This window comes from Kogia breviceps, chromosome 18 (genome assembly GCF_026419965.1).
Source record: "Kogia breviceps isolate mKogBre1 chromosome 18, mKogBre1 haplotype 1, whole genome shotgun sequence".
NCBI lineage: Eukaryota > Metazoa > Chordata > Mammalia > Artiodactyla > Physeteridae > Kogia > Kogia breviceps.
Window position 1 is genome coordinate 3,713,013 of NC_081327.1, and position 27,541 is coordinate 3,740,553.

The 27,541-nt window shown below is 48.8% G+C and overlaps 1 protein-coding gene and 1 non-coding gene across 7 annotated transcripts; one reads left to right on the forward strand and one right to left on the reverse strand.

Moving 5' to 3' along the window:
* On the reverse strand, nucleotides 1-27,533 carry CACNG6 (calcium voltage-gated channel auxiliary subunit gamma 6). Of its 6 annotated transcripts, none has more exons than XM_067018930.1 (5): nucleotides 26,878-27,533; nucleotides 25,426-25,911; nucleotides 20,823-20,897; nucleotides 3,225-3,265; nucleotides 1-142 (listed from the first exon to the last, which is right to left on the reverse strand). In XM_067018930.1, the coding sequence occupies exons 1-5, from the start codon at nucleotides 27,221-27,223 to the stop codon at nucleotides 119-121; spliced, it is 972 nt and encodes a 323-aa protein (XP_066875031.1). In that variant the 5' UTR covers nucleotides 27,224-27,533; the 3' UTR covers nucleotides 1-118. The 6 variants fall into 6 exon arrangements, with proteins under 6 accessions (XP_066875031.1, XP_066875032.1, XP_066875030.1 ...); XM_067018929.1 differs by lacking the exons at nucleotides 1-142; nucleotides 3,225-3,265 and adding exons at nucleotides 11,285-11,989; nucleotides 19,008-19,145; XM_059044259.2 differs by lacking the exons at nucleotides 1-142; nucleotides 3,225-3,265 and adding exons at nucleotides 11,285-11,989; nucleotides 19,008-19,145 and having other exon boundaries at nucleotides 26,919-26,985.
* LOC131745699 (small nucleolar RNA SNORA67) lies at nucleotides 9,578-9,713 on the forward strand. Its single transcript, XR_009332430.1, has one exon. It is a non-coding gene; the product is annotated as a small nucleolar RNA SNORA67 (small nucleolar RNA).
* Nucleotides 27,534-27,541: the final 8 nt, after the last annotated feature.

Here is a 27,541-nt window from a genome sequence, read left to right on the forward strand (position 1 = left end):
TTAAACAACAGAAATTTATTTCCCATAATTCTGGAAGCTAGAAATCCAAGATCAAGGTGCTGGTAGGTTGGCTTCTTGTGAGAGCTCACTTTCTGGCTTGCAGATGACTGCTTTCTCACTATGTCCTCACGTGGCCTTGTCTCTGTGAGGCGGGGTGGTAGAGGGAGAAGGAGAGAAAGAGACAAAGGAAGGGAGGGAGGGAGAGAGAGAAAAAAGAGAGAGAGAGAGAGAGAGAGAGAGAGAGAGAGGGAAAGATATCACTCTCTGGTTTCTCTTCTTATAAGGACACCAGTCCTATGGGATTAGGGTCCACCTTAGGACCTCATTAAATCTTATTTACCCCCTTAAAGGCCCTATCTCCAAATATAGTCACGTTGGAGGTTAGGGCTTCAACATGTGAATTTTGGGGAGATTCCATTCAGTCCATAACACCAGACAATGAACTATTATTCAGTCTTAAAAAGGAAGGAAATTCTGATGCATGTTACAACACGGATGCAACTTGAAAACATTATGCTAAGTGAAAGAGGCCAGTCACAGAGAGACAAGTACTGTATAACGATTCCACGTGTATGAAGTACCCAGCGTAGTCAAATTTATACAGAAAATAGTTGCCGGGGGCTGGAGGGAGACGGGAATGGGAGTTACTGTTTAGTAGATACAGAGTTTCAGTTTGAGAAGGTGAGAAAAGTTCTGGAGACCGATGACAATGTGAATGGATTTAAAGCCACTGAAATGTACCCTTAAAATGGTTAACATGGTAAAAAAAACTCTAACTCATATGGATTAGCCAGAAAATTCCTAGGCACTGCAGCAGATGGAATAAGATGGAGAAGTTATGGGCACCTGGTGATATGAATATTGAAAACTGCAAAGCAGGGACCCCACGCTCAGGTTCAATCTCTGGTCGGGGAACTAAGATCCCACAAGTCACGTGGTGTGGCCAAAAACAAAACAAAAAAACTGCAAAGCAAATCTGCAGGAAAGCAAACCTTCTAACCAAGTGAGGTGGTCGGTCAAGGCACCCTGGATGAACCCCAGCTTTGGGGCTTTCATTGCACTTTATGAGAAATGAATCTGTAGGGATTAGACCCTGGCTGGGGAAACAGGAGACTGAATACTGGTGCAGCAGAATCCTCTTAAGCAAGTCCTCCTCAGCTCTGGAAATATTTCATTTCTCCAGTTATTTAAGAAATATTTATTGGGCTTCCCTGGTGGCGCAGTGGTTGAGAGTCCGCCTGCCGATGCAGGGGACGCGGGTTCGTGCCCTGGTCCGGGAGGATCCCACGTGCCGCGGAGCGGCTGGGCCCGTGAGCCGTGGCCGCTGAGCCTGCGCGTCTGGAGCCTGTGCTCTGCAACGGGAGAGGCCACAGCAGTGAGAGGCCCGCGTACCACACACAAAAAAAGGATTGACAGATTTAGCACATTAAAATCCAGAAAGCCCAGTTAAACTTACATTTCAGATCAACAACAACAAAATTTTGGCATGAGTACGTCCCTCGTAGTTTTAGGGAGATATTTATACTAAAAAAACCCTCAGTTTACCTGAAATTCAAAATTAACCGGGGGGTCTTCCCTGGTGGCGCAGTGGTTAAGAATCCGCCCGCCAATGCAGTGGACACGGGTTCAAGCCCTGGTCCGGGAACTAAGATCCCACATGCCGCAGGGCACCTAAGCCCGTGCGCCACAACTACTGAGCCTGCGCTCTAGAGCCCATGCTCCGCAACAAGAGAAGCCACCGCAATGAGAAGCCCGTGCACCACAATGAAGAGTAGCCCTCTCTCACCACAACTAAAAAAGAAAGCCTGCGCATAGCAACAGACCCAACGCGGCCAAAAATTAATTAATTAATTAATTAATTGAAAATTAACTGGGAAGCCTATATTTAATCAGGCAACCCTTTTTTTTAAAAGTTATTTATTTATTTTGGCCAGGCCGAGTGGTTTGCAGGGTCTTAGTTCCCCGACCAGGGATTGAACCTGGGCCCTCGGCAGTGAAAGCATGGAGTCCTAACCACTGGACCGCCGGGGAATTCCTGGGGCAACCCTATTTTAAAACCTAAGTCAGATCATGCCCCAAACTCTGAAACAGCTCCCTATTTTACTCAGAGAAAAAGAACAACCCGAAGTCCTTAGAATGAATAAAAGTATCTTTAAAAGCCTCATTCCCCACTGTTTCTTTTTTTTCTTATATCTTCATCTCCTACTTCTCCAACCACAGTGGCTTCCTAGGTCACTCCTTAAACACGCAAGATGCATTTCTGCCTTTGGTCTTTGAGTTGACTGTTTCCTCTTTCTAAAATGTTCTGTCTCCCGATAAACGTATAACTAACTTTCTCACTTCCTTCAAGTCTTTGCTCAGCTATTGTAACCTAGCAGGACGCTATGGGGCCTTCCCGGGACAGGGCTTCCCCCATATCTTCTGCTTTAGCTCCTCTCTGAAGTACTGAGATAACAGTATCTGATGTACATTGCCTGAGATGTTGTTTGTTTTTTGTTTTTTAAAATTCATTTTATTTATTTATTATTTTTGGCTGCGTTGGGTCTTCGTTGCGGTGCGCGGGCTTCTCATTGCGGTGGCTTCTCTCGTTGCGGAGCACGGGCTCTAGGCGCGTGGACTTCAGTAGTTGTGGCTCGCGGGTTCTAAAGCGCAGGCTCAGTAGTTGTGGCGCATGGGATTAGCTGCTCTGCAGCATGTGGGATCCTCCCGGACCAGGGCTCGAACCCGTGTCCCCTGCACTGGCAGGCGGATTCTTAACCACTGCGCCACCAGGGAAGTCCTGGGTGAAGAATCCTGTGATGAGACTGTTATTCTGGATAATCCAGGAGGGCCCAAAGCAATCACAAGAGTCCTTATAAGAGAGAAGCAGGACTGTCAGAGTCAGAGAAGGAGATGTGAGAACAAAAGAAGATTTTAGATTTCCACGAGCCAAGGAATGGCAGCAGCCTCTAGAAAGAGTGAAAAAGGCAAGGAATGAATTCTCCCCTCGAGCCTCCAGCAAGGAACACAGCCCTGCCACACCGCGCTTTTAGCCCAGTGAGACCCACTTTGGACTTCTGCCCTCCAGAAGGGAGAATGACTTAAAGAATGCTTTCAGTCATTAAGTTTGTGGCTATTTGTTACAGCAGCAGTCGGAAGCTTATACACTATCCTACTGAAACTTGCAACACCCTCCAGCCACTCCGATCCTCCCTTCCTTGCACCTTTTCTGATCCGTTTCTTACCTCGCATCTTCTAATCTTTCTAGTCTTCCACTTTCCAGCTTCTACAATAGAGAAATATAAAGGAGGTAAGAGTTATGGCTGGGGTCGAGTGAACCAACCTACAGGTTCTGCTAAAGAGGATGGTGCAGATCTTTGGTACCGCCATCCTTCCTCTAGGTGCTGAGAAAGGGAGTATGTTCCCTGGGGAACTACAGTCGGTCAGGCAATGAAGAGGAAGGATGTTCACTTGCTCTTATGGCACCATCTCGGGGCTCCTCCAGGGAGACAAAGAGAGTCTCGGGTGAGCAATGCTGGAATGCGGGAAGGAAACTGGCACCTGGGGGGATAAAGTGGATATCAAAGCGTCTACCTTCTTCCAAGGTAACTGATGAGATACACGGTCTCTCTCCAGCGGCAGAGCCCTAGAGAAGACCGCAGTCCCCCAGTCGACTTCGGCCCCTTCACGCGCCCTGTACCGAAATGAGACATCTCGTGCTTTTTTCTTTCCCCTGATTCTCTCTTCTCCTCTAATAAGACTCTAAGCTATCAAAAGGTAAGTGTGGCAAATTACAGAGTATTCTCAGAGGCATCCTCTTTACCTGTACCCATGGGCTTTGGTGCCTTCCCACGTTCTGTCCCTTGGCAGGGTGACTCTATCAGCTAGGCTGAGCTCAGCTGCAAGGAACCGATCACCTAACTCTGGCTTAAGCAATAAAGATAATGAATCGTCTCGCCCAATGGGAAGGTTTTATACAAACACCCGAGGCATGCCAGTAAGGACCGAGCCCTTGCTATTTTACCACTCTGACATCTTTAATGTTTGGCTTGTTGCCTCCAGATCGTATTAGGGCTGAGGCAGCTCCAAGCATCCTGTCCCGGCACAAACACGCTCGAGCGTCAAAGAGCATCCCTCCTTGCCTTCTGTGTCCTTATCAGGGAGAACTATCCACCCCAGAATCCCAGCTGGCTTCTTTCTATTTCCTCATCTGTTAGGTGGAAAGATAGTAGGAGCGTCTCCTCGGGTTGTGAGGCTTAAGTGCGCTCGTGCAGAACACTTAGGACAGTGGCTGGCACAGGTGAGGCACTTGGCAAGCGTTAGCTGTTATTTATTATTATCAGTAATAGTAGTAATAGCAAAAGAAGAGGAAGAAGGAGGAGAGAGGGAGGCAGAAAAGGAGAAGAAGGAAGAGAAGATGAGAAGCAGAAGAGAAAAGAAAGGCAGGGACTCCGTCCAGAAGCTTTGGGGAGCAGGACTGAGAAATCCCTCCGTCCGCCTCTCAGGGAACCACTGAGGGATTTGCCCCTGTCCTACTGTAACACCTCTGTTGCTAGGCAACCTTCTACTACATCTCCGGCGCTCAGCTTTCATGGAGCGTTGGGCCTCTGTCCAATCGTGGCTAAAGTCAGAGTGTGGTGCCTGTCGGAGGACAAGGTGAAGAAAGAGAGATTATATGAGAGATCATAACACTGAAACAGCTACTGCTTAAGCACTTATTATATAACATTAAAATAGCTACCGCTTAAACACTGGTTGTATACTTATTATAGAAACGCATTATAGAGCGCTATGTATTATTATCATCACTAGTTAACATTTACAGAAGACGTACTATTGAGAGGTCTTCTACTGGAAACTTTACACGGATTAGCTCATGAATGCTCCCAACAACCCTAGAAGGTGGGTAACATTATTATCCCTACTTAAGAGACGAGGAAACTGAGGCACAGGGAGGTGAAGCAACTTGCCCAGGAACATACAGCCAGGAAGCGTGACTCCTTCACGAGGCGGGGACCAGTTCCTCTTCCTGCCTCACCACAAGCCTGACCAAGTCTCTCTGCAAGAGAGAGGGTAACTCCTCTCTCCCAATCCCTCTCTGTGAAGAAACACAAAGCCATGCATAAATCGACATGCAGAAAAGAAGCAGAAAGACATCACACGAATCATTTAGATGCAAACCCGTACACAGGCACCAACACACAGAGATACACCAAAGCACAGACGGACACAATTGCATAGACACCAATAGAAACCCATAGAGAAACAGCTACACAAAAACGTGAGAGTCTTCATCACGACAGTACACCACAGACACACAGACACACAGCCAGAAAAATACATGAACAGAAATGCACATGCACAGAGAAATTTACACATCCAACACCTTGCGCACGTGCACACACACACACAGCATGTACAACAACAGAAACAAAAGCACAACCCCAAGACAACTGCAGGGGTGACAGAGACAGAGCCAGGCGTGACCCAAGGAAGGCAGGGATCCGAAAGAACCCCTCCGAGCCATTGTCCCAGGAGCCAATCCCCCTAAGCAAGACCAGAGGTCAAAACCTCACCCAGATGCACCCTGCAGATGGTTTTCATACAAACACAAGCGAAGACTGGTTTGTCCAAGTTTCAATGGGGTTTCGCTGGGTGGCGCTTGTGCAGGGACTCCCCGTGAGTTTGCATACAGGCTGCTTCTTGGTCCGGGACGTGGGGTCCAAAGGTCTGATGGGAGCCAGAGGAGCTACTCCCAAGCTCACTCCCACAGCTGCTGGCAGGAGGCTTTGGTCCCCAGCCCTGTGGGCTCGCCATGGGGCCACTCATGACATGTCTTCCCCCAGAGTCCGAGAGAGAGAGAGAGAGAAAATAAAAGAGCAACCAAGAGGAGACCCACGGTGTCTTGTATAACCAAATCTTGGAAGTGACATACCGTCACTTCTGCCATATGCTACGGGTCCCACAGATCAATCCTAGTGCAGTAGAGGAGGGCGTTCTGTTAGTCAGGGTTCTTCAGGGAAAGAGAACCGATAAGATGTGTAACATGCACAGAAAAAGAGTGATTATAAGGAATCAGCTCACGTGATTATGGAGTCCAAGATCTCTAGGCTGTGTCAGCTGACTAGGGACCCAGGAGAGCTGATGTTGCAGTTCCAGGGTGAAGGCAGTCTGCTAGGGAATTATCTCTTGCCCGGGGGAGGCGGGGCTTTTTCTTCTATTTTATTTTTGTCCTTCAACTGATTAGACGAGGCCCATCCATCATATAGAAAGCAATCTGCTTAACACAAAGTGCATCCTTTTTCTTTTTCTTTTTTTTCTGCCACGCCGCTCGGTATGCAGAATCTTAGTCTCCCAAAAATAGGGATCAAACCCGCACCCCCTGCAGTGGAAGCACAGAGTCTTAACCACTGGACCACCAGGGAAGTCCCCAAAGTGCATCCATTTAAACATTAATTTCTTTTAGAAACACCCAGAGAAACTTTTGGCCAAATGTCTAGGCACAGGGACTTGGAACTAGGTAGAGGCAATGGCTGCACAACTTTGGGAATATACTGAATGCCCCTGAGCTGTTCACTTAAAAATGGTTGATGGTTGGGCCTTCCCTGGTGGCGCAGTGGTAAAGAATCCACCTTCCAGTGCAGGGGACGCGGCTTCGATCCCTGGGCGGGGAACGAAGATCCCACATGCCGCGGGGCAACTAAGCCTGCGCGCCACAACTACTGAGCCCACATGCCTCAACTAGAGAGCCCGCCTGCCACAAACTACAGAGCCCACGCTCCGTGGAGGCTGCCGGCCACAACTAGAGAGAGAAAACCTGCGTGCCACAACTAGAGAGAAGCCCACGCGCCACAAGGAAAGATCCCACGTGCCACAACGAAGACCCGACACAGCCAAAAATAAAAATAAAGTTAAAAAAAAATTTTTTTAATGTACGACTTTAAAAAAATGGTTGATAGTTAATTGTATGTTATGTGAATTTTACCTCAGTTAAATACAGTTGTTCCTCAATATCTGAGAGAAATTCGTTCCAGGACCCGCTGCAGATACCAAAATTCAAGGATGCTCAAAAAAAAAAAAAAAAAAAAAAAGGATGCTCAAGTCCCTTATTTAAATAGCATAGTATTTGCACATAACCTACACGTATCCTCTCCTATACTTTAAATAATCCCTAGATTACTTATATTACCTGACACAATGTGAATGCTATGTAAATAGTTGTAAATACAATGTAAATGTTATGTAAATAGCTGCCTGCCTTGGCAAATTCAAGTTTTGCTTTTTGGAACTCTGGAATTTTTTCCGCAAGTATTTTAGATCCCCACTTGGTTATAAATAAATACCTTAGTAAACATTCTGAAGGCTAAATAAAATGTGCCTGTAGGTCTTATCCAGCCTTCTGGCCATGAGTTTGAATCCTTTTCTTTGGGTGAAAAAAAAAAAAAAAAAAGACAGTTACACAGAAAAGCACATACAATAGGATTCCATTTACAGGAAGTTCAAACCTAAGCAAAATGAAACAAGCTTTTTTTTAAAAAAAAGAACAGAATTTTAGTTGGTAAAACTATGAAGAAGAGATAAGGAATGATTTAGTCAAAATTCAGGGCGTGGCTGTTTATCTGTGAGAATTGTGCCTTAAGGTGGGGATATAAGTAAGGAAATAACAGCAGTTTCCAAGATACTAGTTCTGTTCCTTAGCCTGGGTTCTGAGATTAGTGGGTGTTTTTAATTGTAATTCTTTCAATGGGATGTTGAGTCTGCATTTAAGAGAATTAAACTCAGACTCTTCATACAGTTGTATCCATAAGTCAGCACATACATGGTGCACTTCACATTTAAAAATAAATGTTTGCTGAATTTAAAAACCCACACATTTGGGTGTAGGGTGAAATGTTAGCAATAGGTGAATCCGCATAGAGTATGTGGGTCTTCCATACGCTATTTTGGTTCTTGCAACTTCTCTGTAAGTTTGAAATTATGTTCAAGAAGGTAAACGTAAACCACAAGGACAGAAAAGGTGGCAGATTTCCAGAAGCTTCTATTTTCCTTCACTTCAAAAAATAGGAGGTGACCAGATGCAAGTTAACGCTTTGATAAATTATCCCCTAGTACAATGTGGTTCCAGTTATTTGTCTCAGAGGGGTCTCTATCTCCTTCTCCCACTTTTGGAAACTCCACAAATACCCCAAGTGGGAAAGAGGGTCCAGAGTGAAGGCCCCACTGGACAGAGAGTCAATCCCCCAAGACCAGAGGAGCCCATCCCCAAGGCCGACGTCTCGGGGCTTCCGTGAGCCCACTGGGCACAAAGTCAAGTAGAAAAGAACAATTGTTCGTGATCCTTTTTCCTAGCACTTATCTCACGTAATAATTACACATTCATTAGGGTGATTATGTGATTAATATCGGTTTCCATCACCAGACTGTCAGCCCAGCGGGGGCCCCTATATACTCTACTGTATGCCCAGCCCAAAGTGTCACTCAATAAATAATAGTGACAGCAAGACTGATGGAGTTAGGACCCATCTGACGACCCATCTGGAGTTAAGACTGCCAGACAGTTTTCCAGGGGCTTTGCAGGGATTATTGCAGCGTTCACTCCTCACAAGGACTCTAGGAGGTAAGCACTGAAAGGAGCATGAGGAAACAGAGAGGGTAAGCAAGCTGTTCAAGCTATGAAAAGGGGGGCCAGCGTTTCATACCGGACAGTCCGGGTCCAGAGCCCACATTCTCAACCACAGCCGGACACTCCTTCCGCCCCTCGAATCAGAAGCGAATGCACATCCCCCAGCTCTCTGCTCAGTATCCTTAGCAGGATGCTGAGTTCAGTGCATAAAGAAATAAAGAGAATGTCCTGCCCGCGTGCCCCACTGGATCGGAGATGGGGTGCAGCCTCAGCCAATCAAGAAAGGGTTACCCCACACCTCCCGGATGACAAATGATCTCCTCGTGGAGGAAGCCGCTCCCAAACCCTGGACGAGTCATAATCACAGTATAAATGTTAGAAGACTTATGTAGTATAATATGTTGTATAAATATCATGTTTTATATATATATAAGTATTATATTTACGTAACAGGTTATATTGTATAAATATCATGTTACATATATATTTATATAATAAGTTATACAAATATCATGTTATATATATGTATTATATTATTTGTTATATTGTATAAATATATTACATAGGTGTAATCCTATGAATGCTCTATTTATATATGACAGAATATTAATATATTTTATATAAAGATTATAATGTATGTTATAATTATATATGCTTATATAACATATAGTTGTATTTATAATTAAATAGAGAAACATTTATGTGAATATATTCATATATTATAATGTCCATATCAATATAATCTGTTTATTATGATGTAATCATGTATTATATATAACAGTGGTATAATATAATTTTATATTAAAATATAGTATATTCTGTTAGAATTTTATATTATAATATAAATCTATTTTATTAAATATATTAATTGTACACTATTACATATATTAATTGAATTTATAGTAAATATCTAAAATTATATATACTTTATGTAAGATATAATTACACATATAATTTATAATTAAAAATAGAAGCATTTAAGAGTCTTCCAAGGGGCCTACTAGTGCCCCTGTTCAGGAAAGCAGCAACTTGGCATAAAATCTGGCGCGCCGCAGGTTTCTGGGGAGGAGGGGGTGTTGGTTTCCTTGCCTTGCCTTGGCTGCCTACATGTATGCTTAAGTCTCTTCCGGAGAGACTTACGGTGTCCTCTGATTCACACGCTGAAGCTGCCTTCTTTCTGGACACAGGCCGGAGGCATCGACGTGCAGCAGGCTGCCTAAGTCATCACCTGTGACCTCCCCACCAGCAGGGAAAGCTACATCCACAGACTCGGTGGAGGCGGACCTTTTGGCCGTAAGGGTGTGGCTGTGAACACGGTGACAGAGGAGGACGAGAGGACTCTTCGAGACATTGAGGCCCTCTACAACACCTCCATTGAGGAGATGCCCCTCAATGCTGCGGACCTCACCTGAGAGGGGCTGTTCTGCTAGGTGGTCCCAGCCAGGGCTCAATCCCTGGGGGGCGCAGAGGAGCAGCAGGAGGGGGGAGGGAAGGGAGTCAAGGGATGGACATCTTGTCATTTTTTTTCCTTTGAATAAATGTCACTTTTTGAGCCCCCCCCCCCCAAAAAAAAGAGAAGCATTTAAGAGAATCACACTCAAATACTTGCACTCATAAGATGGCACATATTCCATATTTTAAATATTTTTCAATGTTTAAGAGACTTGGGCCTTTGAGATCAGCTTCAGCGATTCCCAGCTCATTGGAGAATTCATTCGAGTTGTGATTTTTGAGGTGAAATACATACACTGGTCTTCATGAAAGGAGGCTGGGCCCTTGGGCTGAACGATTTCAACTCTTGACACCTGGTCTTCATGGCCCGGTCACTGTTAGTTGTGGTTGAACAGCTTCTACCAATATTCTGTGCATAACGATACGTATATTCTCTAAGATGACGTACACTTCCTCTACAGCAAGTCCTGAGTCCTCCTCAGAATTTGCTTTCACTTCCGTATTCCTACCAACAGCGTCGTCAGGGTAATCGTGGCTGTTTCTAGCGTGCACCTCAAAACACCTCCAGCTTCTACCCGTTGCCTAATTCCAAAGCCACTTCTACATTTTTAGGTATTTGTTACAGCAGAACCCCACTTCCAGGGACTATCAGGTGTTATCAGCTTGCTTGGGCTGCTCTAACCAGCTACCACAGGCGGGGGAACTTGAACAACAGAAATGCACTGTCTCACGGTTCTGGAGGCTGCAAGTCCAAGATCACGGTGTCTGCAGGGCTGGTGCCTTCTGGGGGCTGCAAGGGAGAATCTGTTCTAGGCAGCACCTCTCCTTGGCTTGTAGATGGTCATCTTCTCCCTGTGTCGCTTCACCTCATCTTCCCTCCTGCATGTATCGGGGTCCTAATCTCTCCATATAAGGACACCAGTCCTACTGGATTAGGGCCCACCCTAAAGACCTCATTTTCACTTGGTCACATCTGCCAAGACCCTATCTGCAAATGAGGTCAATGATGAGGTCCTGGTGGTCAGGACCCCAACATATACTTTCAGGAGGGACCCCTTCAACCCGTAACAGTTTGCGTTCCAAACTGTTGAGTTTTCTGTCACTCTGTATGAGTTCATTGACATGTGACTTTGGGGCTGACAAAGCGGCATGTAATGGGTTTCCGGAGAGCACAGGTGACCCCTTTTCTCTACCCTGGAGTGCACAAATCACATCACAACGGACTCCAAGTCAAAGTTGTTAAATTTCCAAACCTTTAATCCCAAATCAGACCACAGTGAGGTCAGACCCAGAGATTCTCTCCTCCCCCATTCTCCTGTTTCCCTGGAGGAAGTCTCTCCCACAGGCGAATACATCCAAATCTGTGGAACAAAGAGACCCAGCTCCCTCCCAAGACCCCCTGACCTCAGCCCACCACTCCCTAGTTACCCCATCAGGTCCCCACCAGCCTTGCCTGGGGACCCTCGTTTGCAAAACTCCCCACCCCACTCCTAAGCAACCCAAATTCAGCCCCGGAGAAAAACATATTTACAGAGCAAAGAGATGAGGGCCTGAGGGGCAGTTCTGTGCAAATAGCATGGGCCCCCAGGGCAGGGAGAACACAGTTTCCCCAGGACATGGGGCAAGAGACTCTGAGGGGTGCAACGGAGAAAGGAGAAGGGTTCGGGAGTCGCTTAGAGAAGGCACAACGGCGGCCCTAGGTGGCCCTGTGCCCCCACTTGGGACAGAGAGAGCCCCAGGGCCAGGGAGGCAGGGTGAGCTGGAGAAAGAAGCCACTTCCCAGGATCAGGACCAGGCCGGCCCCCAAGCCACAGCCCAGAGACCAGGAGTATTCGTAGGTCAGGGCCGGGGACGGGGGAGGCTCAGGGCTTACTCTCTGCAGCAAGGCTCGCACGGAATGGCGGAACACCTCCAGGCTGACCAGAAGCAGCAGTCCTGTGGGGGAGAGGAGAACAGACGTGGCCCTCAGGCCCCTGGGGTCCCCCACGGAGGTCTGAGCCTCTCCCCCAATATACCCCATCGCATGCTTACTCAGACAGCAACCGTGGAGGGCCCCCTAGTGACAGGAACAGGGTAAAGGGACAAAGTAGGTGATTACCTAGTTAATCCCACGGGGGGGGGGGGGGCTGTCAGTAAAGAAAAAAAAGCATGGGAGGCCCCTGTAAGTTAATGGTCGCTCAAGAAAGCAGGTTCGCGTCACCGCAAAACCAAGCAGCCTCGCTTAGCAACACAGCCATGCGACAGGAGCCGGACACACGCCCCCAGACAATGCAACCGTGGTGGGATGAGACCCACATCCTGCCCAGAGAGCTAAGGGAGTGAGTGATTCCTAAGGTAACACTCCTCTGCGCACATTACCAACAAAAATATAAGGAAAAGCTGACATTATGCTGAAAGTTGAGATGATTCATCATATTTTAGTATCTGTTACCGCCTTTTTGCTACTTTCCATCGTGCCGCCATGACAGTCCCAGTTTGACCACGTAGGGACAAGAAAACTCTCCCGGCTGACTTGGAGGCGGAGCTGATGATGGAAGCCTGATGTCGACTCAAGAATGAGGAAGAAGGGCTTCCCCGGTGGCGCAGTGGTTGGGAGTCCGCCTGCCGATGCGGGGGACGCGGGTTTGCGCCCCGGTCCGGGAAGATCCCACGTGCCGCGGAGCGGCTGGGCCCGTGAGCCGTGGCCGCTGCGCCTGCGCGTCCGGAGCCTGTGCTCCGCGGCGGGAGGGGCCACAGCGGTGAGAGGCCCGCGTACCGCAAAAAAAAAAAAAAAAAAAAAAAAAAAAAAAAAGCTCAGGAAGGGCTTCCCTGGTGGCGCAGCGGTTGGGAGTCCGCCTGCCGATTCAGGGGACGCGGGTTCGTGCCCCGGTCCAGGAGGATCCCACGTGCCGCGGAGCGGCTGGGCCCGTGAGCCATGGCCGCTGCGCCTGCGCGTCCGGAGCCTGTGCTCCGCAACGGGAGAGGCCGCGACAGTGAGAGGCCCAAAAAAAGACTCCATTAAGACTTCAGTAAAGAGTGAGGATGGAATCTTGAGTTGAAACCATAGAAGCAGAGGGCAGCATGGTGGCTGCCAGGGACTGAGCGGAGGGCAAAATGGGGAGATGCTGGTCAAAGGGCACAAACTTCCAGTCTGAAGAGGAATAGATTCTGCAGCTCTAATGTACAGCACGGTGACTATAGTTAATAATACTGTATACATACATTTGCTAAGAGAGTAGATCTTAAATGTTCTCACTGCAAAAAAAAAGTTACTATGTGAGATGATGAATGTGTTGATTTGTTTGACTGTGTTGATCACCTCGTGATGTGTATCAAAATATATCAACACATCAGGTTGCAGGGGACTTCCCTAGCGGTCTAGTGACTGATTCGGACTCAGCACTTTCACCGCCGTGGCCCAGGTTCAGTCCCTGGTCAGGGAACTGAGATCCTGCAAGTTGTATACCTTATATGCAATTGTGTATACACATATATGTGTGTGTGTGTATATATATATATAGATGGATAGATAGATAGATACACACAATTTATACTTGTCAATCATATCCCAATAAAGTTGAAAAGAAAAAAGAGTGATGGTGGATTACAAAATGAAAAGAAGATCAGTCAAGTAATGCAATTCGATTAAAGAAACAAAAAGGAACAAGACAGACAAAAGAACCCTAACCTGACAGAACCTATGTTCTACTTAGAGGAGGCAAATGGTAAACACATAAACCAAGGCTTGCAAAACTCAAATGCCTCCAGGAGAAAATGAGAAAGTACAAACAAGTGAGCAGGCAGGTGCAGTGGGGACAGTGCCAAAGCATAGCCCAAACCCAGCTTCAGCCAACTGCAGCCCGTTCAGAAACGGCCACTTAGTAGACCACATCTTCTGATTTTTCAAGAACAGCTAGCCTTTTTTTAAAATGATTATGATTTTTATGGGAGTTCACCCAACCTTTAAATACTGGCTCAGAGAAATCTTTAGACACTGCCCGCCAAACAAAGCACAAGATACGGGCCGTCGCTGGCCTGCGGGCGACCGGGTTGTAACTGCCAAGGTAAACACATGAGAAGACAGGATAATTTCAGACAGTGATGCACGCTAGGAAGGAGATAAAAACAGAGCGATGGGAAGGGCCGTGACATCCAGAGGTGGGGCTGGAACTTTACATGGTGCCATCAGAAAAGCCATTGGAGCTGAGACCCAAATGGACGAAAAGAAGCCAGCCGTGCACAAAACAGCGATGGCTATTCCGGGCAGAAAGAAGGGCTGGTGCAAAGGCTCTGAGGTAGGGCGGAGTAGAGTGTGTTAGAGGGAAAAAAAGAAGAGTCAGTGCAGTGGAGCAAAGAGGATGGGGGAGGGGAGGGTGGTGAGCCCTGGAAGTACAGAGGTGGGCGGAGTAAGATCACGTAGGACCCTCCAATGGTCACGCATGGCTCATGCATCCTGGCTGCCTCCCCTCTCAGACCCCAGGGTCTGACTTCAACCGTGATCTCCGGCCTTCCTTCCTCCCTACACTCCCAATTCTCCCATGGTTTTGGTTTTGGTTTTGTTTGGTTTTGTTAGGAAGGTTTTTTTAAAATTTTATTTATTTATTTATTTTTGGCTGTGTTGGGTCTTCGTTTCTGTGCGAGGGCTTTCTCTAGTTGCGGCGAGCGGGGGCCACTCTTCATCGCGGTGCGCGGGCCTCTGTCGCGGCCTCTCTTGCGGAGCACGGGCTGCAGACGGACGCGCAGGCTCAGTCGTTGTGGCTCACGGGCCTAGTTGCTCCGCGGCATGTGGGATCTTCCCAGACCAGGGCTCGGACCCGTGTCCCCTGCATCGGCAGGCGGATTCTCAACCACTGCGCCACCAAGGAAGCCCTTTTGTTTTGTTTTTTAACTTTCTTTAAAAAAATTAATTTATTTTATTTATTTTTTTATTTTTGGCTGCGTTGGGTCTTCGTTGCTGCGCGTGGGCTTTCTCTAGTTGCGGCGAGCGGGGGCTACTCTTCGTTGCGGTGCGCGGGCTTCTCATTGTGGTGGCTTCTCTTGTTGCGGAGCACGGGCTCTAGGCGTGCGGGCTTCAGTAGTTGTGGCACCTGGGCTTCAGCCGTTGTGGCTTGCAGGCTCAGTAGTTGTGGCGCACGGGCTTAGTTGATCCGCGGCACGTGGGATCTTCCCGGACCAGGGCTCGAACCCGTGTCCCCTGCATCGGCAGGCGGATTCTTAACCACTGCGCCGCCGGGGAAGCCCTCCCCCATGGTCTTAAGTCAGGGGCCTGGAGAATACAGCCTGGAGTCTGTGTAACATGGCTCAATGGTCCCTTTGTGAGCCCTTCTTGACCTCATGCAGGTCAGCATCAGGGCACCGGAGGTGGAAAAGCATCTGGACAAGCGAGAGACACCATCCAGTCCGCTTCATTCCACTGCTAATTCATGCATTCTCTCATTCAGTCAACAGATCTTAATTGAACTCTCGTTATAAAATATATATAAAATACAAGAACAAAACTAGGGAATTCCCTGGCGGTCCAGTGGTTTAGACTCCGTGCTCCCAATGCAGGGGGCATGGGTTCGATCCCCGATCGGGGAACTAAGATCCTGCATGTCACACAGCGCGGCCCAGAAAAAAAAAAAAAAAACCACCTAACGAAGGGGCTGTCCTCCTGGAAATTCACCCCAAAAGGGGAGATGGACAAAAGTCGGGTAAATGTATTGATGGGGGTTGAACTGCATACCCCCAAAGTTCACACATATTTGGAGTTAGGGTCTTTAAAGAGGTAATTCACTTAACGTGAGGTCATTAGGGTGGGCCCTGATCCAGTATGTCTGGTGCCCTTATAAGAAGAGGAGATAAGGACACAGACAAGCATGCGGAAGGACCCTGTGAGGACACTGGGAGAAGACAGCCATCTACATGCCAAGGAGATTGGCCTCAGAAGGAACCGAACCTGCTGACATGTTGATCTCGGACTTGCAGCCTCCAGAACTGTGAGAAAATACATTTCTGGTGTTTAAGGCACCCAGTCTGTGGTACTTTGTTATGGCAGCCCTAGCAAACAAAGGCGTACATAAAATGCATAATTTCAGGTAGTGATCAATTCTACAAAGAAAAATAAGGCAAGGTAGGGACACAGCAGGGAAGAGGTCTACTTTAGACAAGGTGGTCTTTCTGAGGAGGTGACATACGATCAGCGACCCAAACAATCTGCAGAAATGAGACGTGGGAAGAGCTGGCAGAAGAGCGTTCCAGGCTGAGGGGACAGAGGCGCAAAATGCTCTGAGGAGGGAATGAACTCGGAGGGTCTGAGAACAGCAAAGAGGTCAATACGGACAGAACAGAGAACACATGGTAAGAGGCGAAGTCTCACGTAGCCAGGAGCCAGACCACGTAAGACCTCGGAGCCACGTTATTCCAGTGGTAGAAACTCATCCATGGCTTTCGATCGAGGGAGGAACCACAGTATGATTTGTGGTTTTAAAATGTCACTAACTCCAAAACAAGAGGCAGGTAGGATCTGACCATGGGCTGTAGTTTGTGGAGCTCTGGCCTGGACCCACTCGCTTTGCAACAAGAATCTAACCGGATGCTCACACATCTCACCTCTTCCGCTAGACCTTATGAATGGGTATTATTATTATGATCCCCACTTTCCAGATGGGAAAACTGAAGCCTAGAAAAGAGCCAGGTGGGTTTGAGCCCAGGCAGTTCTGCTCCAAGACTCTTCTCCTCGGGATCTTAGTCCCCCGGACCAGGGATCGAACCCGGCTCCTGCAGTGGAAGCGCGGCGGCCTAACCGCCGGAGCGCCCGGGAAGTCCCATTCAGGACTTTAAATGCACCAAATTTGTTCAAGCCTGGAGACCTTTGTGCTGCTTGGAATAACTGCCTGCCTACCCCTCCCCGAGCCCGCCTTACACTTCCTCATCCTCTACAGAATTCCTTACTTGAATCCCACGTCTTCTGACAAGGCTTCCCTGACCACCACCAGTCAAGTCTCTTGTTGGGTCTCCCTGTTATACATTTTCACTAGCCCCTTTACTTTTCATTTATAGCATCTACCACAATTGGTAATTGTTAACATATATTAATGTATATGAGTTTTATTTATTTGCCTAATTTCTGTCTCCTCCCTGGGTTGGAATTTGGGACTCAACCCAGATCTTTTGATTCCCTGTTGATTTCCTGGTTTGTCTTTTAAACCAGTATCCTCCTTACTTCCCATGCTCCAGCCTCACTGGCTTTCTTTCAGGACTCGAAATGCACCCAACTCTTTCTAGTTTGGTTACCCACATTTTGATACTTTAAGTGTCATCTCCTCAGAGAGGTTTTCTCTAACTCTGCTTTAAATGAAGTGCCCTCATTACGCATTCTCACAGAACTCTACTTTTCCTTCATGGCACTTACTGAAGTTTGTAACTGTGGGATGATTTTGTATCATTTCTCTGTCCTTAACAAGGTGATAATCTCGTTAAGGGCAGACACCTTTCTAATGAATAAATGAAAGACAGGGAATGACTGCATTTCCCCCTTTATTTAGGAAGCTCTCTAAGACACAAAACAATAATAAGAATGCGATTACTAATCATTTCTATTTGAGTGTGCTCTTGGACATTCATCTCTCCCTGTCTCCTTTATTTTCGTTTTTGTTTTGGCCGCACAGAGCTCGTAGGATCTTAGCTCCCCAGCCGGGGATGGAACCCATGCCCCCTGCAGTGAAAGTGCAGAGTCCTAACCACTGGACCACCAGGGAATTCCCTCCCTTGACTCATCTTGCGCCAAGGCTCTACTTCATTTGTTAACTAAGGTTACCACGTACGTTTGCGCAAACTTTGCCCTGCTCTATGCTCCGATCTTCATCCTGCTCGTTCAGCTTCTTTCAAACTTGCCAAGTCTTTTGCAGACTACATGTATGCTGTTCCAGCGCCACCATCACCACAGCGAGGGCATCGCCAGCCACCACCATCGTTACCAGCGCAACAAACATCACCAACGTTGCCACCGCGACTGGCAACTCCGTGTTCTGACTGGACAATTTCCGCTCCTCCTTCCATTATCAACTTAAATATCACTTTCTCGGGAAGTTTCTCCGACAAGCCCCCCAACCCCAGTGTGGACCCCTTATATGCTTTGTCATAACTCTCATCACAATTATACTTGGATTATTATATGTGTAACTGTTGTTGGTTACTGTCCTTTATCTCTGTCAGAATCTAGGCTCTATGAGGGCAGACACGGTGTCTGTCTTATTAATCTTATATCTCCAGCCCTTAGCTCAGTGCCTGGAACATAGCAGGTGCTCAGTAGATACACAAAAGGTAAATAAATGAAGCTTACATAGCTAATGACTTATCTATCCACCTTAGAAAACATTTGATCCAATGAAGGCTGCATTTCACAAGATGCAGAATTTTGGGGGACCCCCCCAACTCCAAAAATGCAACAGTTCTTGCAGACCCCCGGTCCAAATCTAAAAGAGTATTTGGAGAAATTTCAATTCCCAGCCAACAACAGCGCCTGGACCGCCCTCATATTTGAGCCTACTACAGGCCTTGTGCCTTCCAGCATGCAACGGTACTTAGAGGCCTTCCTCAACATGACAGCATACAACAGTGCGTGGGGACCTCCCTCAACGTCCCAGCTTGCAACAGTGCTTGGGGACCCTAGATTCCAATCTAAAGAAGTCTTTGGAGACTCCCCAATTCCCAGGCAACAACAGAACTTAGAACTCTCCCATCTTTGAGACTTGTACAGCCTTTGAGCTTCCGCCAATTCCCAGCACACAACAGCGCTTGGAGACCCAACCTCCCAGCCTGCAACGGGGCTTGGGGAACCTCCCTCGACCTCCCAGCATGCAACAGTGCTTGGAAACCCAACTTCCCAGCATGCAACAGTGCTTGGAGACCTGACCTCCCAACATGCAATGGTGTTTGGAGACCCGACCTCCCAGCATGCAATGTCCTCAGTCTGCAGGCTCTCAACCCTCACCTGAGAGGCCAAAGCAGATGGCTCCAACCCGGAGCAGGAACTCTGCACCTTTGCTGAGCGCCATGATGATACAGAGGCACCCCAGGGCCATGACTGCCAGGCCTAGCACTGCTATCACCGCAGCTGCCAGATTTACCTCTGTGAGGAGGGGAAGGGGAAGTAGAGAATACAGGATGTAGGGAGTAGACAGAACTCCCATAGAGGGACCCAGAAGATGCAGGACTAGAGAAGCATGTTCAAGTAGAAGATCATCCAGTCCAATGTTTTACTTATACTGTTGAAGGAAGAACTAAGACTCAGAAAGGGTCAGTTAATTGCTTAAGGTCACAGAGCAAAGGAAGGACAGAGCCAGGATTAGAAGAAGATGGGAACTACCAAGTATTACTTATGATCTGGTCACCATTTGTTTACCGGTGAGGAAACCGAGGCAGTGGGGTGTGGGGGAGACAACAGAGAAGGTGGTACATTACAGCGGAATGATCCAAGTCAAAACTCTCCCCAGCTACTTTCTAGCTGGAAGATTCTGGTAAAGTCACTGGACCTCTCTGAAGCTCAGTTTCCTCCTCTGGAAAATCAAGAGCAAAATCTCTACTTGACTGATGTGAGGGTTGGAAATCACATATGTAACGTACCCAGTGAGCTACCTGGCACACGGCACTTGCTCCGTATGTGTGCCCTGTGATTATTTCGCTATGCTAGGGGAGTACAGCAACTTGCCCAAGCTCACTGAGCACGAAGATAAGAAAGAAAGGAGTGGAGAGGGTAAGTAGGTCCTCCACAAAGAATCCTCCACTGTTTATGGAGGACCTACTACGTGCCAGGCAGGCACCGTACTGCGTGTTTCAGCTGCATCATTTCATTAAATCCTTACAAAGACCAGATAAGGTTCGTGACATACCACAATTCTTTTACTAGCGGGGATACTGACATACTGACCTCAGTTCCTTTACTGGTGGGGATACTGACATACGGGGGTGATGGAGAGACTGTGGTTAGAGTAGAAAGGGTAAAGTCTTAAAAGTTTCATTGTCCAGTATGGTAGATACTAGCCACGGAGGGTCTTTTAATTTTAAATGGATTTAAATTGAACAAAATGTAAAACTCAGTGTCTTAGTTGCACCGGCCACATGTGGCCAGTGGCTACCATATCGGTCAGTGCAGATACTGAACGGTCCCATTCTCATGGGATAACCACTTCCTGGGAAAATAAGTTAAACCATTTATGGACTTGTGCTTTCTCATCTGGAAGATTAAGATAAAGCCCCTGCCCTGCGGGGTCATGGCAAGGACTGGAACTCTTATAAATTAAACACCCAGCATGTGGGAGATGCACACTTGTGAGATGTTAACATACTATCCACAGAGAGGGGCTGGAACTTGCCCAGAGCAACAGGGCACGCGGCAAAAGCAGAGCTGAGGCGGAAATGTTGGACACGGGGCTCTGGAGAACCACCTCTCTCCAAGGATGAGACCTCCCCAGGATTTAGGAGCTTACGCCCATCCTGCGGCAGAGCAGAGAAGAGGATGATGCTACCGAGAACCCCTCTGGGATTAACGGATACAAAACTACTACACATAAGATAGATAAGCAACAAGGACTCACTGTATATAGCACAGGAAGTTATAATCAATACGTTTTAATAAACTATAATGGAATATAATCTGAAAAAAATAACTGAATCACTTTGCTGTATACCTGAAACTAACAGTATATTGGAAATCAACTACACTTCAATTTACAAAAAAACAAAAAGAGAGAAAAGAAATCCTTTAGCGTGGTCAGCCTATCCCCTCCACTGGGCGAAAAGTTCTTACCTTTCTTTGTGGTTCTCTGGAAGATGTGAGCATCCTCTCCCGTGGTGAAGAATTTAAAATAAGTGCAGTTTGCTTCTGTGGCAACAGGAGAGAGAAAAAGAGAGGTAATGACATGGGGGTCCCTAGTGTAAGCTCAGGGCTGGACATTTAACAGAGCTCACAATAACCTAGAAATATGAAATTAGCAACCCTGATGGAGAGAAATCATGCCCAGAGAAGTAAAACCACCTGCTGTCACAGGAGCTGGGATTCCAATCCAGGGCTTTGAGGTCCAGATCTGTGGCCTTGGGTGCGCTATTGACCTCTCTGAGCTTCCAGTTCTTCCCGTATAAAGTGAGCTAATAGTCTCTTTCCTGGCCCTGTCACATGAGTTTGTTTAGGGTCCAGTGAGATTAGAAATGGAGAATCACTTTATTCGGCAAAGCACCCCAAGATCCAGGCAGAAGGCTGACAGACTCAGAAGAGATTCTTATCTCAGAAAGGACTCACGTCCAGACCACACAAAGAATTCTTGCAGATCAGCAAGAAAAGAGAACCCAGTTGAAAAATGGGCAAAGGATATGAATAGTCAATTCATAGAAGAGGAAGCGTGGATTACTCACAAGTACATGGAGAGACGCCCCACCTCACCAGGGATCACAGAAATGCAACTTAAATCAGCAGGGAGATGGCACTTTAGAGCAGTTAGATCGGCAAATATTAAAAGGATAATATCAAGCACTGGAAGGATAAGAGGGAACAGCTGGGGGTGTAAGTGGGTACTAGTCTTTTTGGAAAGCACTCTGACATACTTTATGAAGTGAAGTATGTTTATCCCTATAACCCAACAGTTTCACTTGTGGGTATACATTCAGAAGAAAACCACGCACAGGAACATATATGGGTTGCATGATGTCCACTACAACACTGTTTATAATAATAGGGAGTCGGGGGGACTCCCCTGGCGGTCCAGTGGTTAGGACTCTGCGCTTCCACTGCAGCGGGCTTGGGCTCAGTCCCCGGTCCGGGAACTAAGATCCCGGATGCCACACGGCACAGCCAAAAATAAATAACTAAATAAACAGGGAGCCGGAGTCAACCTAGGTGCCCACCTCCATTGGAATCGACAAGTAAATGTGATGGTCAAGTCTCTGCAGCACATAGTAGCCACGAACTAGACTAACAGAAAGCAGCACAGAGAGGTTTGAGAAACAGTGTTGAGCAAAGAAACCAAAAATAGGGAAAAAATCTATAGCACGGTATCATTTATGGAAATTAAAATACATACATATATAAAAAACACTACTTTTCTAAGTTAAAATACATATCCATGGATGCATATCAAATGCATTAAAGAGATGAGTTGGGAAAGAATGGAAAAAAAGGACAAGAATGTAAAATCAAGCTCAAGAAGGATCTTGCAAAGGCTGGTGATGATTTTGTGGCATAAACTGAAAAGTATGATTCATCCTAATTTGTGTACTTGAAGTACAAGAAACCCCACACTAAAAAAAAAAAAAAAAAAAAAAAAAAGGGCGCTTTCTAAATTGCATTTGAAAGCCAGAACTTCCCACAGAATTCACCTACTCCAACTTTCTCATTCCACAGATGGAGAAAGCGAGGAGAGAACAGAGGGAAAGGGAGGAGAGAGGTCGAGAATAAGAGGGGTATAAGAAATAGAAGACAGGTCAGGTGGTCTGGGGAAGTGGAAAGGAACTTCCCGAATTGACGGGGGGTGCTGAGGGACAAGAGATAAACTCCAGAGTCAGGTGAGGTGGTGTGGGACATTCCACCAGGCACTCTCAAGGAAAGAAAAGGCCATGAGATGTCCTGGCAGGAGCAGTGGGAAATGTGAGTCCTGATCCTGCAGCAGCAAAAAGTAAAGGATGCTTCGTGCAGCAGGACAAACGGTGAGGATGCTATCTGTCACCAGTCGGTGGGGGGAAAGCGGTCTTCCCCTACAAGGGAAATGGGAAGTCTCCGCTAGAGAATAAGAAGGTGTCGTACACCTTTCTGAGAGAGTATGGGGTGTCTGGCATCTCATCTTGGCTACTAAGGATTTAGGGCATCTTGTCTCTGACCCCAGAGGATATGGCATATCCCATTTGGAAAAGAGTAGGATAAGGGTCACCCCCTCTTTGGGATGTCCTCTGATGGGCCATGGGCTGTGTGGGATATTTCTGAAATCTTGAAATTTGTGAGATGTCCGTTGAAGGGTCAGGATTGTGGGGTGACAGTGATGGTCCTTTAAGGAGACTGAAGCTCTTTCTGACCATTAGGGAGACATCAAGGGATGTGAGGGACCCCATATTATGCAGTTAGGTGGGGCGGGACAGCCCCCCCCAGTGCAGTGAGGACCTTTGGGACATATTTATGGACTAGTGAGATGCAATATAGTGTCATTGTTAAGAACAGAGATGACCAGGAACCCTCCTACACTGTTGGTGGGAATGTAAATTGGTGCAGCCACTACGGAGAACAGTATGGAGGTTCCTTAAAAAACCAAAAATAGAGCTCCCACATGATCCAGTAATCCCAGTCCTGGGCATCTATCCAGAGAAAACCATAATTCAAAAAGAGTCATGCACCCCAATGTTCGTTGCAGCACTGTTTAAAATCGTCAGGACATGGAAGCAACCTAAATGTCTGTCAACAGAGGAATGGATAAAGAAGATATGGTACATATGTACAATGGAATATTACTCAGCCATAAAAGGAACAAAATAATGCCATTTGCAGCAACATGGATGGACCTAGAAATAAGTCAAACACAGAAAGACAAATATCATATGATACAGCTTATACGTGGAATCTAAAAAAAGGGTACAGATGAACTTATTTACAAAACAGAAGTAGAGTCACAGATGTAGAAAACAAACTTATGGTAACCAGGGGATAAGGAGGGTTAGGGATAAACTGGGATAGACACACTACTATATATAAGATAAATAACTAATAAGAACCTACTGTATAAGCACAGGGAACTCTACTCAGTACTCTGTAATGGCCTATATGGGAAAAGAATCTAAAAAAGAGTGGAGATCTGTATATGCATAACTGATTCACTTTGCTGCGCACCTGAAACTAACACAACATTGTAAATCAACTCTACTCCAATACGTTTTTTTAAATTTTTTAAAATTAAAAAAAAAAAAAAAAAGAAAGAAAGAAAGAACAGAGATGACCAGGGTTCAAACCCCATATGACTAGCCCGGGTGCACAGACTGCAACATTTATGTTTCTTGGCCCTCATTTGGGGGATCATAAGTACCCATAGGGTTGCTATGAGGATTGATGAGTTCATGCAAGTGAAATACTTCGAAGAGAGCCGGGCACTACATTAGCATCTGATATTTTTTATTACCAGAGCATCCCATTTCTCAAAAATTTGGGAACTTCCTGCTTGAGGCCCCGAGGGGTGAGAATTAGCCCGTCTGCACGCTGAGTGGGTGGTACCTCTTCGCTATCAAGGGCTTGGAACATCCTAATTCGGACCCCAGGGATGTAAGAGTTCACATCTGGAAAAGTGAAGGAGGAGGGAAACCTCACCTGGAGCCCAGAGGGATAGGAGATCTTCTTTGAGGGGTACTGAGATTATGGGACATCCTCTGGAGAGGAAAGAGTGCTGCAGACGCCATACGGGTGATCAAGCCTGTGACATCCTAAATGGGCTCTGAGGGGTGTCAGATAGTTTCCTTGGGTCAGTAGGGGAAGAGTGAGATCCCATTCCTGTTCCCTAGGGGTGTAGGATGTCCCTCTGGAATAAGTGTAGGGCATGGCATGGCCTATCTGGGAGAGTGAGAGGTACGGGATAGCTCTCTGGCACGGGTAAGGGTGAAACAGCCACTCTGCAGGGAAGTGAGGGGTGTCGGGGTGCCTGGAAGAGAAAATGAGAAGGGCTGGAGCGTCCAGCCGGGGAATTTGAGGTGAAACGGGTAGGAAATGAAGATCTCCCGGGAAGCACAAGGGGCGGTATTTGGCGAGAGCTCCGGTGGGGTCGGCAGGAGGGAACAGCATAGATTGTACTTTGGGGGGGGGGGGATGATGAAGGTGGTCTTTCTCCCCAGGGCCCACAGGATGGGGGTGCAGGCTGTCCCCCGTGTGGGGAGAGCAAGCTGACACCAGGAACCCAGAGGCTTTCTCGAAGGGTGCGGGCTGTCTCGGGGGCGCGAGCGTTTCTGGGAGACACAGGCTGTCTGAGGGCACCAGCTGTGTCCGGAGTCATCGGCTGGGTCCGGGGGCACAGGCTGTGTGGAGAGGCACAAGGTTTCTCTAGGAACATGGGCTTGCTGGGGGTACGGGCTGGTCTGGGGGACACAGAAATGCCTGGGCTCACACGCTGTGCCGGGAGCATAGCAGCTCTGGAGGTCATAGGACAGTTGGAGGGCACCGGCTGCTCTGGAGGTACAGGCTGGTCTAGAGCTACAGACTGGCCTGCGGGTGCAGGCTAGTTTGGGGGTACAGACTCCCTCTCCGCACAGTTTGTGCCTGGGGCAGACGCTGTCCCCGGAGCACAGTGGGGAGGGGCGCATTCTGAGGGTGCAAGCTCTCTCCCCTCGGGGCTCAGGCTCGGGGTTCTCAGACAACGGCATACACGCCCTGCGTGGGGGCGGCGGCCTCTCACCTCCCGGCAGCTCCGCTGGGCCGCAGGTGTCTCTGCCCGCGGGCACGTCCGCCTGCCACAGACGCTTGGTGCACATCTTCCAGAGCCCCAGGTGGGCAGCGTCACAGACGGCACTGCCGTTGTCCCTGTAGGTGTTGAGTTCCACCCAGAACTCGGTGCCCACGGCCAGCACTGCCAGCGTGGCACCCACGGAGGTCAGCAGCAGCGCCAGCTTGATCTTCCCGTCGTGCTCAGGGGCCAGCCTGGCCTTGCGCGCCCCGCGAGCTCGCCGCCGGCCCGCGGCCCCCAGCCGGCGGTCCTCCTCGTGCACGAAGAAGTTGGACCACATCATCATCCCCGTCGCGGGCCACAGGGCCCAGGTGCAAAGGAGGCAGAGCTGAGGCGGGCTCCTCAGGGGTGGGAGCGAGGAAGGAAGCGCCGGGGGTCTCGAAGCAGCTGAGGGGCTCACTTTCCACTGGTCCGTGAAACGGGAAGATCTGATCCTCCCTGGAACCTCAGATGAGGAAATCGAGGTCACTTCTGGGACCTCGATCCTCTGCTGGGAACGCTCTGAGGTTCAGAGGAGAGCCTGGGGTACCCACAGAAGCTCAGCAAAGAAGGTGAGACTAGAGAGAAAGCTAGGTTTCCCCAGCCTCACGGCTAGAACCTGGCTAGTACCCAGGAGGGGGGCCTGAGAGCTCCAGAAGCAAGAGAACCGAGTGTCAGCTGAAGCTCTGAGGGGCTGCTCTGGGGCCCCCGCTGGAGGGAATCACCAAAGGGAAGCTGTGTTTCCTTGGGGGGAGGGAATCCGAGCTTCCCAGTAGGGCTCAGAGTTTGGGGTGCACAGGGAGGGGAGCTGACGTCCCCTCTGTGCTTGAGAGGAGATGCTTCCTGGCTTCTTTGGGGCTCAGAGTCTGGGGAGGGAGAAGTTGGGTCCCCTCTGGGGTTCAGAAGAGGAAAAATTGGGGTGCAGGGAGTTCAGAAGCGGGGGTCAGAATTACTTCGGAGTCTCAGTGAGGCAGTAGGATTCCCCCAACTTTCACAGCGGGGGCCAGCAGAGTCCTGGCTGGGGTTCAGAGACAGGAGACTGGGGGGACCTGCTGGAATTCAGGACGAGGGGAGGGGGGGTCTCCCTGGCCATTCAGAGAAGAGGCCAGAGAAGGTCTGCCCCAGGGACTGAGAGACACCCCCAAGGCTCAGGAGGGGGTCCTGGGGTCCCTGCTGGGGCTCAGATGAAGGGGCTGTGGTCCGGACTGCGGCTCAGGAAATGGGGACCAAGTCCCCTCCCGCGGTTCCAAGGACACCTGGGACCCGGAAGGAACTCGGTGTCCCTTCGGGATCTCTCGGCTCCCCCTCCCCCGGGCTCCCAGGCCCGGCCGGGTCGGGACGGCTCCAGGCTCAGCTGCAGGCCAGGCGCCTCCCTCAGGCCTCCCACCCCCGTCTCCTGGGTAGGGACCCCTCTCGCTCTCCTGCCTCTGCGCGGCGCCAACCCCAGCTCCGCGACGCCTCCGAACCGTGGGCTCCGCACGCCCCTGGCCGCTCCGCCCGCCGGCCCGGCAGCTCCGCTCGCTCCCGGCCTCGCCCCCTTCCGCCCACCCGCTTCACGGCCGCCGGCTATTTCGGGCTCGACCTGTAAATAACACCCGCACCTGTTGCCGGCGCCTGTTGCCATAGGGATCCCGGGTATTTTAAGGGAACGAGGGGCGGGGAGAAGGACGGCTGCCCGGGGAGGAGGGGCTGGGGGCCAGGTCCTGACCCGCTGGAGGCCGAAAGGACTTGTACTTCCTTGAGGCGCCAGGGCCGGAGCTGAGGGTCCCATCTCCCAGCTGGCGGGGGAGAGGGGGCGGGGCACCAGGAGCTTTGGTCCCGAGCAGGCCTGGCTGGGAACCCGAACTGCTCCGTCCAGGGAGGCAGCACCCCTGGGTCTGAGGGAGGAGAAAGCTGGGGCCGGGGGTCTTGGGTCCCTGAAAGGGAAGAAACTGGGGACTTTTAACTCGTGAGTCTGGAGGGAGGGGGCCGGAGGCCAGGACCCCTGGGTCTGAGGGAGGAGGGGCTGGGGGCCTGAACCCCTAGTCTGAGGAGGAGATGACTGGGGCCCAAATCCCTTGCATCTTGAAGGATGGAAAGAGAGAGTCCC